This window comes from Meles meles, chromosome 7 (assembly GCF_922984935.1).
Source record: "Meles meles chromosome 7, mMelMel3.1 paternal haplotype, whole genome shotgun sequence".
In the NCBI taxonomy this organism is placed as follows: domain Eukaryota; kingdom Metazoa; phylum Chordata; class Mammalia; order Carnivora; family Mustelidae; genus Meles; species Meles meles.
This window is the reverse complement of record NC_060072.1, coordinates 6,308,820-6,325,708: the sequence shown is the minus strand read 5'-3', so window position 1 is coordinate 6,325,708 and position 16,889 is coordinate 6,308,820. Positions and strand designations below refer to the sequence as shown.

The 16,889-nt window shown below is 59.7% G+C and overlaps 1 protein-coding gene across 2 annotated transcripts in view; it reads right to left on the bottom strand.

Moving 5' to 3' along the window:
• Nucleotides 1-16,644, bottom strand: part of NFAM1 (NFAT activating protein with ITAM motif 1) — a 34,324-nt gene extending 17,680 nt beyond the window's left edge. Inside the window, exons 1-3 of one of the 2 annotated variants that reach the window (XM_046013992.1) lie at nt 16,484-16,644; nt 2,823-3,152; nt 1,118-1,230 (exon numbers count right to left, since the gene is read on the bottom strand). In XM_046013992.1, the coding sequence (XP_045869948.1) occupies nt 1,118-1,230; nt 2,823-3,152; nt 16,484-16,583 (543 nt within the window). In that variant the 5' untranslated portion in view covers nt 16,584-16,644. The remainder of the gene's footprint in view (nt 1-1,117; nt 1,231-2,822; nt 3,153-16,483) is intronic. The other variant, XM_046013991.1, reaches the window with a different exon arrangement.
• Between the last annotated feature and the right edge of the window lie 245 nt (nt 16,645-16,889).

The following is a 16,889-nucleotide window of genomic DNA, read 5'->3' as shown; positions in this document are numbered from 1 at the left end:
CCCTTCCCTGGGTGTGGATAGGGACCAGCAGGGTGCAGGGGCTTGATCCGAGGAACCCCCATGGCGGTGCGGAGCCCTCTTCCCACACTCAGGGCCTTCGCTGATGGGGCTGCTCCCCAGACTTGCCCCCAAAGGCAAGTAAGGAGTGGGGGAGCTCCTGGTCTGGAGAAGGCGGAGCATAGGCCTGAGCTATTCTGATGGAGGCCTTCAAGGAGCCAGGACAGAGGGTCCAAATTGCAGGCTGGGACCCTGACCACCATCTTTGCGCCCCCTCGCCCCGCCCTGAGCCAGGCAGAACCTGGCACGCACGGGGGAAGGCACTGTACCACTCAAGAAACATCTACTGAGCACACGAGGGCCTGCACAGAGCCACGGAGACAAGCTCACTGCGGCCTCTGTCCTCAGGGTACTTACGGAACCAGCCCCCCAGGACTGGGTGACAAGGAGAGTGACAAGAGCCCACGGGGGAGACAGCCTTCCCTGCGTTGGTGGCGCCACAGCCCGAATAGTTGGCGGGGCGCAGATCTGGACCAAACATCCCAGCCACCTGCCACTCCAGCCCCGCCCCGTCCCTGCCCCAGGCTTGCTGGGAGACCTCGGGCGAGTCACCGCCTCTCTGGGCCTCGCTTTCCAGAGCTGTAAAATGGGAAGAAACGTCCCTCGCAGAGCTACGGTGGGATGCAGAGGGGAGGGCAATGGTGCCTGGTAGACAGCGGCTGTTAGGAAACGCTTCCTCCTCCCTTCCGGGGTGCTGGGATCCGGAAAAACCAGGACAGTGTGTCCGAATCAAAAGAGCCAGAAACGGGGCCTGAACCTTGCACCGAAACACCCGGGAGGACCTGTGAGCTAGAAAAGGCGGGTGGACCCTGGTTTTGTGCGGGATCAAAGGGGACCCGGCGGTGGCAAGCGGGCAGCCCGGGCCCAGTCGCGGAGGGGAGCAAGGAGGGGTCCGGGTGCAGGGAGGCCATGAGGAAGATGCCAACGGCCGGCAGCCTTCACCAGGGCCCCTGGGACGCCGTGCGGGGCGGGCAGGCAGCCCCTCTGCTCCTCAGGAAGCTCCCAAAGCCACAAGGAAGGGCCCGGACGGGCAGCGCAGCTGTATGTGCGGATCCCCTACCTTCTTCCAGAGCAGCAGGGCTGTGACCAAGACGCTCAGCGCGGTCAGGAGGCCCGTGAAGCTGGAGAGCAGGAGCAGCCGGGAGCCCTGCGGGGGGGCTCGGTACCCTGCGTCTGGGAGGAGGACAGGGAAGCAGAGGGTTATTCCCCCGAGAAAGGCAGGGGTGCACCCCACCCCGCCAACCCCCAGGCTCCCCACTCCTGTGTTCTCCTTTACCCAGGACACCACCGTCACCTCAGGGTGAATCGGTTCCCCCGAGAGCCGCCTGTGGGACCCTGGGCGAGTCGTGCCATCTCTCGGGGCATTCTGTGCTCCGCATGTGGAACGGCGGTCACGGCCACGGGGACAGGTGTGATGGGGCGGGCGTGGGGGTGGCCTGGGCCTAGCAGGGGCCTGGCCTTCACCAGGGGCAGGTGAAGGGCTCAGCCCGGCCCCTTCCCTTGGGCCATCCCTCCTTTTATGCCTCCCTCCCTTTCTCCCTCCCTCCCTCGCTCCATCTGCCGGCAGAAAGGGCCGGGTGCCAACCACGTGCCAGGTGCGTCCGTGTCTGTTATTAGTCAGACATCTCCCAGTAGCAGACACCAGCCCGTGCACGCAGGATCCCCTTCATCCCCATAAAAGCCCTCAATGGGCAGGGTGTTGCCACCAAGCCCGGGCCCAGAGCCACAGCCAGGCCAGCCAGCTCCCCGAACCCCCGCCGCTCCTGGTGGGAAGCACGGACGCAGTTCAGATCCTCACGGCTTGGCCGATGGTAACTTTTCACAGTCATCACTCCTTCGGGGATGTGATGAAACTAGGAACCTTTCCCAGAAATACCTATGTGAGCCAAGTACTGCCACAGATACACATGTTCATGAGCCCAATTGTGTACTCAGCCCCTGACACCCTCCATACACACACACACACACACACACACACACACACACACACACACACACGGTGCCGCAGCGATGCTGAGACCAGCGCTCCAGGGACTTCTCTCAGGCACCTGGCAGAGGTGGCCAGAGGCACAGCCACAACCCAGGCTTCTGCCCTTCCCAAATCAAGGTAGACGTCGTCACACCTGCGTGGTCAGGGGCTCCCTGAGGACACGGTTGCCTTTTACCCAAGCTGATCAATGAGACAGATATTCCCCTTGATCAGTGAGACAACTTTATTTATTTATTTGTTGGTTTATTTGTTGATGATTTTTTTCATAGTGATCTCCACGTTTCTTTCTCTTTTTAAAAAATTTTTTTCAGTGTTCCAAAATTCGTTATTTGTGCACCACACCCGGTGCTCCATGCAATCCGTGCCCTCCCGAACACCCACCACCAGGCTCACCCCAGCCCCCACACCCCGAAAACCCTCAGTTTGTTTCTCAGAGTCCACGGTCTCTCATGGTTCATCTCCTCCTCCGATTTCCCCCGACTCCCTTCTCCTCATCTCCCAATGTCTTCTGTGTAAGATTTTATTTATTTATTTGACAGAGAGAGACACAGCGAGAGAAGGAACACAAGCAGGGGGAGTGGGAGGGAGAGGGAGAAGCAGGTTTCTGGCTGAGCAGGGAGCCTGATGCGGGGCTTGATCCCAGGACCCTGGGACCATGACCTGAGCAGAAGGCAGACGCTTAACGACGGAGGCGCCAGGCGCCCCGTTGCCCGCTTTAGATCCTGTGCCCCCAGACCTGCCGTGTGAGCCCTCTGGGCCCGGCAGGAAGCCTCACCTCTGACCAGGATGAAGACGCCTGTGCTGATTATTTTCAAGTCCTGCCAGACCACGGAGCAGTAGTAGGTCCCAGTGGCCGACGCGCTGGGCAGCGTGGGTGTGACCCGGCATTGCAGGGCGTGCGTCTGGTTCTCTTTGGCCCGGTCGGGTGAGCATTTCATCTGCTCCTTGGAGAGCTCCTGTTCCTGGAGGTCCACGTGAAAGTACCAGGTCGTGAAGTCCCTGAATTTGGGGATGTCCGGGTACGTGATTCTGCAGTCGAAGGAAATGGCCTTGTTGGCCAGAGAGACCAAAATGGGGGCACCAGTTTGGGTCACGGACTGCCCTCCTGCAGGGGAAGAGAAAGGAAAGAGTGGGAGCTTACCCTCCGGGTCGCCTCAGTCCCTTCTACCTCCTCCCGAGGACCTCGGTTCACACTCACACCGTTCATGCAGGCGCTGTGTGCGGGCGTTGTGCCAAGTGCCTCACACATAGAACTCTACATCTCCCGACACACCCAAGGCGAAGTGTGTAAGAGCTCCACTTCACAGAGAGGAAGAGTCCGAGGGTCAGGCAGGTCAAGCTGCTAGCTTTCACTCTCTCAGCAGGGATGGCGTGGAACTACAACCCTGCCCAAGGCAGGCAGACTCCAGACCCCACAGCCCTAACCGCTCTCCTGATCAAAGGCCAAGAAGCCACATTGGATAAAAGCACCAGCCTGAGAAGACCCAGAGCTGCTGGAGAATGAGAAGTAAAGAGGAGGGAGGCAGGAGACAAGACAAAGAAATGCTCCCTGGCAGGAAGAAGAGCTTCCCAGTAGTGGACCCCCGGAGGGGAGCCAGGGTTCTCCCCAGCCCGTAGGAGGAGCCATGCCAGCCATCAGGAGAGAAGAGCCTTGCCCTGAATCAGAGCTTGGAGAAGCATTTGTCAAGTGTCTACGGACGGTAGTAAAAAACGCCCCAAGAGCAGCTTTCCAGCAGCACAGAGGGAGCTGTTTGGGCCACAACCAGGATGTCCGATGACCGTTACAAAGGCAGGTGTCTGTACGAGCCTCCCTCCTGGACGCCTGGACATCCCTCCTCATCACAGGCTCCTAGGGAAACACCGGCACCTGCCGGGCTGGGCCTCCCACCCTCCCGCAGGCTCCAGGCCCGAGCAGCAGGGGTCCCTTCACACCCCCAGACGTCAGCACACAAGCCCCCGCAGCTTCAGCCTGCCTCGTCCCCTAGCCCCTTCCTTCTCCGGCAGCCGAACGGACAGTTCTAAACTGAGGTCGGCAGGAAGCAGCCAAGAACACGCCGGCCGGGTTGTTCATTGGGAGAAGATTGCACAATGGAGTGACTCAGAGGGACCGGCCAGGTGTATTTTGTTGGGGGAGGGCAAGACGTAGGCCTCCGGGGGACCAGGTGTGGGGCTGGCATGAGGCCAGGCTGGACTGGTCTCTGGGCTCTTCCGCTGAGCCCAGCGCTGGGTCCCCAGGGGAGGTGAGGCCAGGGCCTCTGGAAGACTTGGGGACAGGACAGAGGTGGTCCCTCAACCAGCCAGGCCCTCGGAGCTCCCACCGCGTGGATATTTTGAGCTTCGTGCTGAGTCACTGAAGAGATCGCCCCTCCACCAAAGAGCAAAAGGCAGTGACAGTTCCAGGGCCCGAGATGAATGTCCAGGGGACCGGGGAGGACCGTCTTCACTGTCCTGCATGACTATGATGGTGCTCGCACCTGGAGAAGCCCCTGGGCTGGGAGCCAGGGTTCTCCTCCACTGAGCGGGGTGGGAAGGATTTCACGGGTCCTTGGTGTCTCTGGGCGCCACAGTGGGGTTGCCGTTGTGGTTTAATGACAACGCTCTGTACCGTCGTAAGAAGGAGGAGCTCTGATTTGGGGCTGAAGTTCCCCTGACACATGGCAGCCAGGGCAGAGGCGCGGCGGGCGGAGGAAGGGATCATGGCATCATCCCAGGTAAGGACAAGGGGCCAGAGGGTTGAGACAGACCTGGTTTGCCCTGCCCAGCAAGGCCAAGCTGCAGTCCTCCCCACTCCCCCAAAGGGCCACTTCCATGCTGCAGCTCCCCCGACAGGCCCCTCTGGCTGGGACTCCTACCCAGACCTCCAGACTCAGCTCAGGACCCGCTCTGACTTCTAGCCGCATTCTCCCGTTTGGCTCTCCAGGCGGCCAGTCCTCCCTGCTGGGGGTCGGGAGGTGGGAACCTGGCCAAAACCACCAGGAAAGTGGCCACCGCAGGGCTGACATGGAGGGCTCTCCCCTCCCCCCACTTCAGACACCTGCTTCTCACCCCAGACCCAAAGGGGCTCCAGTGGGACCCTCGCAAACCTTGCAGGTTGCCCCCACCCCGAGTTCACAGGGATGGCGCAGTGGCTGGTGTCCATCTTGCACCTGGTGGCGGCTGTATGATTTGTCCCTTGTTCAGGTCAAGGGCACCTGTCCCCTGTGGAACAAGTTGGGCCGGAGCCGAGTGAGCCGGCCTGGGGATCTTCTTAGATTCTGCCCATGGGCCGAGAAGAGGGGCACACGGCCCAGAGAGGAGGACTGGGGAGGGGGGGGTGGGCGGCGACTTGGATTCCTGGGGCTGAGGAGGGGGCAGAGCCGTGGGAGTCCGGCTGGCACACCCCGGTGACCCACAAGCGTGCCCGAGGGGGTCCACTGCAAACCTGCAAGGCCCCAGAGACAGGGCCAGCTGTCCCCAGCACCTGACCTGCAAGGCTCCTCTGCCCTCTTCCCACTCCTTCCCTCTCCACCCGGCTGATATGTGGGGAAGGACCACTGCGGGGGGGTCTAGGGGGAGAGGGGACGAGGGCCCTGACCCTTTATTCTCATACAGGTCCCAGACCCCGCCTCCGGCCTGCACCACATCCAGCCTCCCACTCTGGCCGGCGCTATGGGGAACCGGGAGTTGGTTCTGACTGTGAGTGACCCATAGGGACCAGGGGCCGGGAGAGCCCAGCCTGGCCTGGCTTTCTCTCCAGGTGCCAGCGGACGTGTCTCCAAGACAAAAGGCCAAAAAGGGCAACAGAAGCAACAGGAACTTGTTCTTTGGATAATTCTCCAGGAGGCGGGTGAGTCCTCGGCACAGCCTAGGCCAGGACAGGCCCAGGGAGGAAAGCCTTGCTGGGAGCCTGGTTTGTTTTCTGCGGGGAGATGAATTCGTTCAACTGGCAGATCCCCCTGCCCGAGAGGGAGGGCGAAGGGCCTGGAGGTGGCCGTGGGGAGAGGGCGGGCAGAGACGGGGCAGCCCCGAGGAGGGGAGGGGAGTAGAGAGGCGTGGTCTGCCACCTGTCCAAGCACCTGCTCTTTCCTGCTGGGGTAGGAGAGGGGAGAGAAGGGAGAGGGAGGAGCAGGGAGAACTCGAAGGGCAGTTCCAGGGGGAGGCCAGGCTGCCTTTCCCCAGTGACAAAAAAGAGGCAAGGAAGTTAGAGGAGTCCTCGCTGAGTCTAGAAAAGCCAACGCCAGACCGGCCCTTCTGCCCAGAAAGTACCAGGCCCATAGGGCAGGGCACACGTGGCCTGGGGTGGCTTCCACAGGACAGCCTGTCTACCGCCTCGGGCCTTGGTCCTGGGCCAGACACGGGGGAATGGGGGACTCCCTGGGGTGCAGACCCAAGCCTGGGGCACCAGGCTCCCCTGCAGGGTGGCCAGCATAGCAAGCAGAGAGAACCCTCCCCCCAGCCGCGGCCTCCTCCTGTTCTCCCTGCTTACTCCTTATCCGTTGCCCTTGTTGGGAAAGATTTTGTCTACTGCCCACTTTTGGAATCTGTGGCCACTTGCAGTGCGGTCTTGAGAGCTGTAGGGAGGGGCCCCCGTCCTACCCTGGCCCAGGGACCCCATGCCGAGTCCCTGGGGGGAGGGATTCACAATCAAAGAACTTGGCTGGATGTAGAAAGGATGCCCCCCATCTGCCCTCCCCACCCCCTACACGGGGCACCCCGCACTGCAGCCCTGCTCTGGAATCTGGACCCCCTCCCAGCACCCCACCCCGCTCCCCCCCCCCCAGAGAGAGAGCTGCCTGGAGCTGCTCCCCAGGGAACCACGACCACCTTGCTGACTGACCCTGCTGCGGTGCCCCCCACCCCAGAGGAGACCCAGGAAGGAGTCTGAAATCAATTTACATGCGATTAAAAAAAACAGAACCATGCAGCATTTTGTGCATAACGACGGCGCTTTTCTTGGACCTTCTGGTTTCGGTTACAGTCGCGCAACTGGGTTCAGACAGGGTCGGGCTCTAACACGCATCCCTTTGCTTTGGATCACCTTTAAAAAAAAAAATTGCGAGTTCTTGGATCGGATCCAGTGCACGATTCCGGGCCCGACGCAGCCCAGCTGAGCTGCCCTCCACTCGCACCCCCGCGGACGCCAGGCCCCTTGCTCAGAATGCCATCCTGTTCCCTTCCTCTCCCAGGACTGGGGGTCACCCTCGTGGTCTGCGGGACTCCCTCTGCCCCACACAGACTCTCGGGCATCGCTGTGAAGCTGCGTGATGACAACGTGCGTTACTGCGGGGCGGGGGGGGGGGGGGACGGGGGGGCACACTCCCCTTGTGCAGAGGACAAACCCAAGGCTCTGAGAGAGGAAGAGGTTTGCCCAGAAGCACCTCTAGTCAGGGGCGGGGATGGGATTGTAAGCGGGATCCCTTTGGGTCCTTAACTCCAAACTCTTCATCACTGCCCTATGCCACAATTTTAAAATCTGGGAGCAAGGGGCGCCTGGGTGGCTCAGTGGGTTAAAGCCTCTGCCTTCAGCTCAGGTCATGATCCCAGCATCCTGGGATCGAGGCCCCGCATCAGGCTCTCTGCTCTGCAGGGAGCCTGCTTCCTCCTCTCTCTCTCTCTATCTGCCTGCCTCTCTGCCTAGTTGTGATTTCTCTCTGTCAAAAAAAAAAAAAAAAAAATCTGGGAGCAAGACAAAGAAAACATCTCTCAAACGAAAGGATTGCACCCCTTTATTTTTTTAAGATTTTATTTATTTATTAGAGCGAGAGAGACAGAGAGCACAAGCAGGGAAGCCACAGGGAGAGGGAGAGGGAGAAGCAGGCCAGGGGCTGAGCAGGGAGCCCGATGCGGGGCTGGATCCCGGGACCCTGGGATCATGGCCTGCGCCGAAGGCAGACCCTTAACGACTGAGCCGCCCAGTCGCCCTGAGCTGCACCCCTTTAAAGGGAGCTACAAATTCAGAGGCCATTTTTCTAGATTTGGGTCATCTAGTAGACAGACATGTCATCTGGCAGGATATGGGGACAAAGGTCCTCACCAGAACAGACCCTGCCGCTTTAGAGGGACAGCTACTGTCATCCAGCTCGAGGTCTGCGGCTCCCAGAGCAGAAGCACGTGGTCCCACAAACCGTGTACAGACGGGTCCCGTGTCAGCACCAACCAAGTGCCCAAAGGGCCAGCCAGCGTCTCTCCTTCACTGCAGCGGTGACATCCCCCAGCCCCGGCAGCCGGCACTCCCCCCTCCCTGCTCTCCCCCTGCTGCCCTGGCCTCGCAGCCCTCTGACCCACCTGGCCCAGACCTTGCCCCAGCTGTCCACTCTGCCTGGAACTCGATCCCTCCTGTGGTCCCCAGCCTCGGCAGCCAAGGGGGTGAGAGTCCTGACGGGCTGATCAAAGGGATCCATCCCCACTTGGGTCGATTTTAAAGGAAAGTACTTTGATTCTCCAGCTACAGAAGAAAGCAGTTCCCACGGTCTTTATTTTAGGCACGGAGTTTCGCCCTCTAATTTAATTCTGGCATCTCTCAGAGCCATGCCATTTTTTTTTTCCTTTAAGGCCCATGTGAAGGGCTGCTGGGAAGCCACAGATGTGGGGCTCCCGGCTTTATCACAGGGCTCCGGCCATTTGCCTGAGCACGAATCCCAGGACACCACCAAAAAACGGGGCAGTCCTTCAGGACCCGCGCATCAAACAACGGCGCGTGGCCAAGTGGCTGATTAGGGAGAAGCGTGTAGCAGGCCTTGGAAGGCAACCTTTGAACAGAGAGTGCGTGCTCTGAAGCTTTCAGCGCTGGTGCCCTCGGAACACTGCCATCAGACCGGTGGTCACATCTTTCAACACCTCCGAATTACAAAGATACAGACGGATGTGGCTGGCCTCGGGGGCCATTTCCACCGCCCTGCCTGCGTTCTGTTCTAAAGCCTCCAGACTCTAGACCCCGGGAGCACCGTGGCCACGCGGGGACACAAACCGAGTGCAGAAGGTCGACTGTCTGGTCCCAGAAATGCAGAGGCTTTGTGGGTATTCACCGGCATTTGTAGAATAATCACTTCTTCAGGTTGAAAAAGGCAAGTTTCTCCAACTTTGTTAGAGCGTGCGGCCTAGGACAGCCGGGGACTCGGTTTCTCCCTTCATAGCCTCCTCTGCCTTCAAAGAAGGACGTGGGGTTGGGGTGGAGATGGCGATAGGCCCAAAGAGGGAGAATGGGGGTTCTGGTCCTTGTCCCTGGATGGGTGTAGGACAAAATGGAGCAAGGGGCGAGACCCCACTGGGGCGCCCACCCAAAGTCCTGCCGAAAAGGGCTGGGCCCTGCCACTGGGCAGAGCTCACTGATGAAGCTGGAATGGGGGGAGATAAAGGGAAGTCCCAGAGCCTGCAGAAACCCAGAGCAGGGGACCCAGCCCTGCTGGGAGGAGCAGAGGAATCCAGGAGGGGCAACTCTGGGACAGGGTCTTTGTTTTTTTTTAATTCTAATTCTTCAGCCCCTCCCCCCCATTACAAAAAGGAAACCTGCGTGCTGCAGGAGTTCTAGACACCACAGCAAAGGATCAAGAACCTTGAACTTGCCCACAGTTCTGCCTCCCTGACATCACGGCTGTGGACATCCTGATCACGTTGCCAGGCCGGGCTTTGAAGGCAGAGTGGGCGGCAGCCAGGTGGGGGAGGGGTGCAGAGAGGGGCGGGTTAAGCACAAAAAGCTCTTGGATGAAGCTTCTAGAAGTCATCATTGGTAGTTGGGGGACTCAAAAGGAGATGTGGGGCAGCTCAGGGACGTGGTGGGGAGACGGGGCAGGGCAAGCATTGTCCTGGAAACCCAGGGGGAGCTTCTGAGGCCTTCTAGATCCGGGATTGACAGGATCCCATTCTGTGCTAGAAAGACAACAAGAGAGGGGCGTCTGGGTGGCTCAGCCAGTTAAGGGTCCAACTCTTGATTTCGGCTCAGGAGATGATCTCAGGGCTGTGAGGCTGAGCCCGTGTCGGGCTCCTCACCAGGCATGGAGCCTGCTTAAGACTCTCTCCCTCTCCCTCTGTCCCTCCCCACTCTAAAAAAAGAAAGAAAGAAAGATAACAAGAGAAACACTACAGAGTTCCCATTCTCTGCAGCTGCCTAAACCCTCCCATTAGTGATTCATTCTGACGGCTTGGGACCCCTCCCCCTCCAGCCTCCTTCTAAAATATAAATGCTTCTGGCTGTCAGCACGCTAACTCCTTCCTATAGATGCCTTCGCCAGTTCACTTTTATCCTGACTTCTCTTAAATCTCTATCTCCCCAAAGATCTGGTGCCCTCCGGGCGCGAAATCACTCACTGTCCTCCATCCTCCCCAGCCTCTGCCCTGCCAGCCCTGTGCCTGCCTCCTGTCAGCCTCCTCCCCATCCATGGCAAGCGGAGGTCAGCCAAGATCTTAGAGCCGAGGCTGTGGCTCCCACTGCTTCTGGCCTTGGCCCTCATGTGCACGTGTCTTCCTCTTGGACCTTTCCTCCTCCCCCCAGAGCTCCCCAGCCAGCTCCCTCTCTCCTGGCCCTTTCTCTGGCTTTTCACACAGAGCCCACCTCTGAAGGTTGGGGACCTGTTTCCTGGTGCTGTCGGGACCCCCGGCTGCCCAGGGGAGCTCTGTCGTGCCCTTCATGCCTCTGAGTTCCTGAGCAGAACCACAAGGGAACACCTTGGTGGGACAGGGCTGGCCACTGCATTTGTGGGGGCATGGGAGAGTGGACCAGAGTGGGCACCACCGAGAAGGTCGCTGAGTTTGACCTTGAGCAACAGGTTAGAGTCACCGGGTGGGCAAGTGCAAGGACCCCTTCCAGGAAAAGGGGGCAACGGGAGCAAAGGCTTCAGGGTAGGCAGTCATCCAGCAGGGCTGGAAAGTGGGGTATGGGAGGCAGGAGCCAAGAACCAAAGGCCAGGGCGTGGGAGAGGGTCTTGTCTAAACCCACTGCAGTGAGGGGCCAGCTGGTAGCCCTGGGGGTCTGCGGCTGTGCTCCACGGACCCTTGAGGGACTGGGCTTGTATATAACGGTTGTCTGTCTGGTCCCAAAAAGGGGAGTTAGTGGTTCAAAGGGCATGTACCTGGGGGGTGCCAGGCGGCTCAGGTAGTTCAGCATCCGACTCTTGATTTTGGCTCAGGTCATGGTCTCAGGGTAGTGACAGCGAGTCCCCAGGTTGGGGAGTCTGCTTGATATTCTCTCTCTCCCTCTCTCTCTCTGCCTCTTCCCCTGCCGGAGGGTGCTCTCTCTCTCTCTCTCTCTCTCTCAGAAATACATAAATCTTCAAAGGGTGGGGACCATTTAAAAATTTTAACTTTTGCTATAGGTTGCCAAGTGGCGTTCAGAAACATGGCCACAGAAGCCTGCGGGGCCGGGAAGGCCTCTGCTGACTGAGAAGCTGGCTTGCCTTGCCTGGGGTTGTGCTCGCGAGCCCCCACCCCCACCCCCGCCAGCCCATCGCTGGGAGCACAGATCTGGCTTCTGACCTCACCTTCTTCCCCCACAGTCCATGCAGTCCTGGGGGGGGAAGGGCAGGGAGGTGGAAACACCCCGGCTTCACCACACCTTCCCTTACTGGCACCCCAATTCCATGGTTGAGGCCCTCCCTGTGGGGTCCGACGGGCCAGGTCCCAGGGCTACCGGTGATCCTGGATGTGCCTTCTTGTTCCCGTTGGCAAGGGGCCCGCGTCAGAGGGTGTCCAGGACCCCAACAGGGAAGGGGGGGCGGAGTCTTGGGTGACTTGGCCACGTCTCCAGCAGCTCATCCCAGGCCGGCCACACTGTCCTCCCCAGGGGACGAGGATCTCCTGCCAACTTCACACCCAATCCCTTCCCCTCCCCTTCTCCAGCCTCAGGCCTCCCCCTTTCCCTTCCTTGGCTTCCAGCCCCCACCCTAGTGCCCCAGGCCAGTTCTCTGTGGCCCCTAGATCCACAACAAGGGTCCGCTTTCCTGTGTCAGGGCCCTTGGGGACACGGCATTCCCGTATCCATACTCTCGTCCCCCAGACACAAGGGTCTCGCTACTCTGCCTGTGCCGAGAGGGGCCCGAGGCACAGGCCCTGCCCTACCAGGCGGACCCACTTCGTAGGCCTGGCCCCACGTGCCTCACCCCGCCCTCTTGGAACTCCTCCTGGGGTTGTCTGTGCCTGAGGAGCTCAATCCAGGCCGCTGTCCTTGGAGTCCACCGGCCATCCCTTGGGTGCCAGGCTCTGTGCTAGTCATCAAGGATTCGAACCAAGAAAGTGCACACGTTTCCCGCCCCCTGAAGCTCACAGTCCGCCTCCAGGAGGCAGACAGCTGGGGAAGAAGCAGCCTCCACAGGAACACGTGCTCCCAGAGGCCCCCAACACCCGTGGGCCTGGAGGCCACACCGGAGTGCTCACGGCCACAGACGGCAAGGCCTGAAACGTCCATCATAGCGAAAGAAATTGCAATATATTCCTTCAGTGGGACACTCCGCAGCGGGACCAACATGCTCCGTGAAGGGCCGGATGGGGAATATTTTCTGCTTTGCGGGCCATGGGGTCTCTGTCTCAACTCCTCAACGCTGCCGACGGAGGGTGCCAGCCTCCTAGATCGGCCACGAGTGAATGAGCGTGGCTGTGTTCCAATAAAACTTTATTTGTGGGCGCTGAAATGTGAATTTTGTATCATTGTCATGTGCCGTGAAATATCCTTCTCTTGATTTTCTTCCAACCCTTAAAAACATGGGAGAAAAACCACTCCTACCTCGCAGGCCTTACCGAAAGGCAGTGGGGGGCTGGATTGAGCCTCCCCCCCCACTCCGCCACCCCTGCCCTGGGGCCACTGTTTACGACCCCTGCTCTTTAGCGATGAAAACGCACAGACTGTAGCCACACCGGTGACTGGACAGACCTTGCAAAACACACCGGAGTGAAAGAAGCGGGTCGTGAGAGAACACACAGCCTCACTGTGATTATGCAAAGTTCAAGGACAGGGAACATGAATCCGTTACCATTCAGGGACACACACTGAGAATTAAAACTATAAAGAGATGCCGGGAAGCAATTGCCCCGAGAGTCAGGATGGGAGAGAGGGGTGTCTAGGTGGTGGCCCGGGGGACCGGGGGCCGCAGAAGCTGGCCCCACGGGACTTTGTTTTATGTTTATTGTGCTGCTCTGTACAGGTATTAGAGCTCACAACTTAAAAAGAGAAAGCGATGATAATAGGGCCGACTGGAAGAGCATCTGAACCCCGACCTGACAGGCGTTTACAGTCTGCCGGGAATACAGCCCAGTGGGGTTCCTATCCCACTGCTCTACGGAGAGACCCCCCCCCCTCCAGTCAGACTGAACCTCTCCCCTTCCCCGCCCCCTGACTCTGCCTTCTGGCCTCCCAGTCTTTATTCCCGCTGTGCCTGCCACCCACCCCCCCTGCTCGGCCTCCTCCCTCTCTCCGCAACCTTGCCCCCACCAACACTCCCCCTGCTCCCCGACAACACTCTCCCTGCCCCACCTCCAGCGGCGAGGTGCTTCTCTCCGCCTGCCTCTGGAGCTCTGTATTGGGATTAGACAAAGATGAAAAGCAGAGGCCAATCCTGACAGAGGCTCGGAGCTGCGGGGAAGAAGGCGGGAGGCTCCCGAACATCTTTTGGACAACAAAGGACCAGTGACACCTGAGTCCAGAGCAAGGGGGGAGGGGAGCAAACCTGCATGGGCAACTCTCACCTTGGGTCACGTTCTGTCATGTTCTCTGGGCAAGCCTCAGCGTTTGCATCAGGCTGAGAGTAGGGATGGTTCACCTCTAGTCCCCGCCCCTGACCAGCCGGTGCCCAGAACGGGGCCTCCTCACTGGAGAAAGAAATACAGCCCAGAGTTCTGAAAAGGCCGAGAAGAGAGAGGGGACTGACATTTGTTGAGAGCACAGAGGCTCAGAAAGGTTAAGTAACTTCTCCAAGGTCATACAGCAGTCAGTGGACAAAGGTAGGACTTGAACCTGGGCTCTGCCTGGCCCCAGAGCCCTCGCAGATGGCTGAAGGCTGCTGGAAGCGGCGAGCCGATGTGCAGCTGCTCCCAGGAGAGCCAAATCTCAGCTTCGCGTGACTCAGCCAAATCTCAGGTTCTCGTGGCTCAGCCCCGGGGGAGAGCAGCAGCCCGTGAGACCACAAGTGGCTGCCAGACCCTTTGAGAAAAGTAGAATTTGCAGAGAGCTCAAAAGACTGGAGGAGGGTAGGACTCGGCTCGGGTCCCAGCTCACGACAAGAGGAGGAGGGCTGGGTGCAAGGGCGGTCCTGAGACACCATCCCATAATGAGCCAGAGGCCACCGGCAAGGTCAGAGAGAGCCCAAGGAGCCCGGGGCTCGCTAAGATACCCAACTGGCCACTGACTCTTGGATTTCCATCGGCTCTGCCAGACCGGCAGGCGGCTGACGTTCTCTGAGCCCCAACCACTCCGTCTCGGGGCCTAACACCAGGCTGGAACTGCTATTGTACCCATTTAACAGATGGGGCTATTGAGGCACAGAGACATTAGGAACCTGCCCAGGGACTTGGGGTGAATCACAGAGCTCAGATGGAAAGTCAGCCTGAACGCCCTGTATGTCCTCAACCCTGCACCACCCCGCGGCTCAGGGAAAGGGCCCGCTGTCCTTAGGCTTAGGGGACTGATGGAGAGAGTGAGCCAGGCACCCGCAGGGCAGGACGAGGAGTGACGTTGCTGTCTGCTGCTCTGGGACGTTCTAGGGGACCACAAGGCTTTGTCACCTCTTGTGAAAGAGCAGAGTTTCTCTTTCGTACAAACTTTGCTGCAATCCTGAGGAAAAAAATCTGCTGTCTGTTTACAGTTAAGACAGTTACAAAAGTGCTTCTCACGGCGGCGTCCCGCAAAGTGTTACCCACTGTTACCCAGGTGTGTGGGGTCCCTTCTGGAGGGGAGGGCCCGCACAAGAAGAAATGATGGGAATTCGAGGGAAATTCAGTTAGACAGGACTGAGTTGACACACTGTCACCAACAAGCTGCATTTCCTTGGGGCCATCTCTGAACCGGCCCCCTGGAGGGCGTGGGGGAGGGTGCAGGACGGACTGCAAGGTGTGCGAGGAGAAAGGACGAATGTCACAAGGGGCCCAGCCCAGGAAGCCCGCTGTAGGCACCCAGTCAGCTCTTGCCTCCTGGGGGGAGGACAGTGACATTTTTCTATGAGGAATGTTCTTTACAGAGAGAGCTGAGTGGCAGGAGCCTGGGTGGCGCAGTGGGTTAAGCCTCTGCCTTCGGCTCAGGTCATGATCGCTGGGTCCTGGGATCAAGTTCCGCATCAGGGTCCCTGCTCCGCGGGGAGCCTGCTTCTCCCTCTGCCCCTCCCCCGCTCATGCGTGCACTTGCTGTCTCTCTCTCAAATATAAATAAAATCTTATATGAAAGAAGAAAGGCTGAGAGGAGACCCAAGGGTCCTGGCTTAGGGTTCAGGCTGACGTGGGTCTAAACCTGACGTCCATTCACCCTCTAGGCCTTGGGCAGGCTACCTGGCCTCCCTGGGCCTCTGATTCCCTGTCCTTAAGTGGTGCCGGCCGTGACAGTAACCCAAGGGTGGCTGGAGGGGGGCTGACTGTGAGAGTAAAGCCCAGAGCAAGTGCTCAAAGAGGCTAATTCAGAGTGAGAAGAGCTGTTGTTGTTTATGGCATAAACGAAAGGCAGAGCATGAAGCAGAAGTTGGAGGCAGGCCCCGGAAGCCTCAGAAAAGTCTGGGTGAATATACGAAACAAAGCACCCAGGTTGCACAGTCGGGGGGGGGGGGAGGGACCCTGGGAATCCAAGAATTTGCCAGGGCTGCCCCGGGAGAGACCGAGTCAGAGGGACCCCAGCATGGGCAGCCCCAGAGAGACAGTCCTCGTCTGGATAAAGATGCTCCAAGGCCACACACACCCCGGGGCCTGGCCTGGCCCCGTTTCTGAGGGGACCCGGGACCAGGAAAGGGGGCACGGCTTTGGCCCCGGGAATGGCATCAGCTCGTGTTGTAAAAGAACACAAGGCAGCCCCTGGTTGTAGGTCAGGAAGTGGGGCGTGCTCCCCTTTCTGGCAAGAGTGACCATTTGGCGTCCCCGGGAACAGTGTTCCTGGCCTCCCGGGCTAACACAGGGAGCAAGGCCGAGGCTGGCCCTGCCGCTGGGCAGATTAGGATTCCGTGGGGGTGAGCTGTCCCTCCGCACCGACCCCGCACCTGCGCTGACGCCCTTGGTCGCAGCAACGCCCACCCACCCTGTCTGAGGCCCAGGGGTCAGGCTGTGGGAGGACGGCTGCTAACTCGGGGGGGCTGCCCGCACCCCTTTAAAAGCCACGTTGGTGAGGCACTAGCGAACCACCTCCCGGATCCCCGAAGGCTTTCCCTGTGAAGTCTGCAACGTTCAAACGCAACCAGCAAATCTCCCGAGACAGGTCCCCAGGAATTAGCCGCACGGGCAGATGAAAGCGGCTCTGATGTGCCGGCCAGAGGGCTCGTGGGAAGGAGGCAGGCAGCGTACCTGTGAGCTGCGGGGTCCAGAGAACCAGGAGCAGGGTCAGGAGCCAGGGGCCCGAGAGCAGGTCCGGCGGGGCCCGCCGCCACGGAGGCCAGCGCTCCATCGGGGCCTCCTGCTCGGTCTTCCTCTTTCGTCTCAAGTTCACCGGAGGGGATGGCCTGCTGGCCCCACAGTTCCCCTTTGAGTCTCCACAAAGCTCCTCCCTAGCCAAGCTTCTGCTTCCCCGGGGCCTCACGGGGTTGGATCCCCTTCATAACCCGGACTTTCTGAGCAAGGAGTGAGCACGGCTCCGGGGCGAGGAATCTGGAGCACGCGCCCCTCTGCCTTGGGGAGCTGCTCCCCTCCTCGGTCGCCTTCGAGCTGGTGGCCCATCGGTAGACACTTGGCGACAGAGGGGACGCAGGACTGC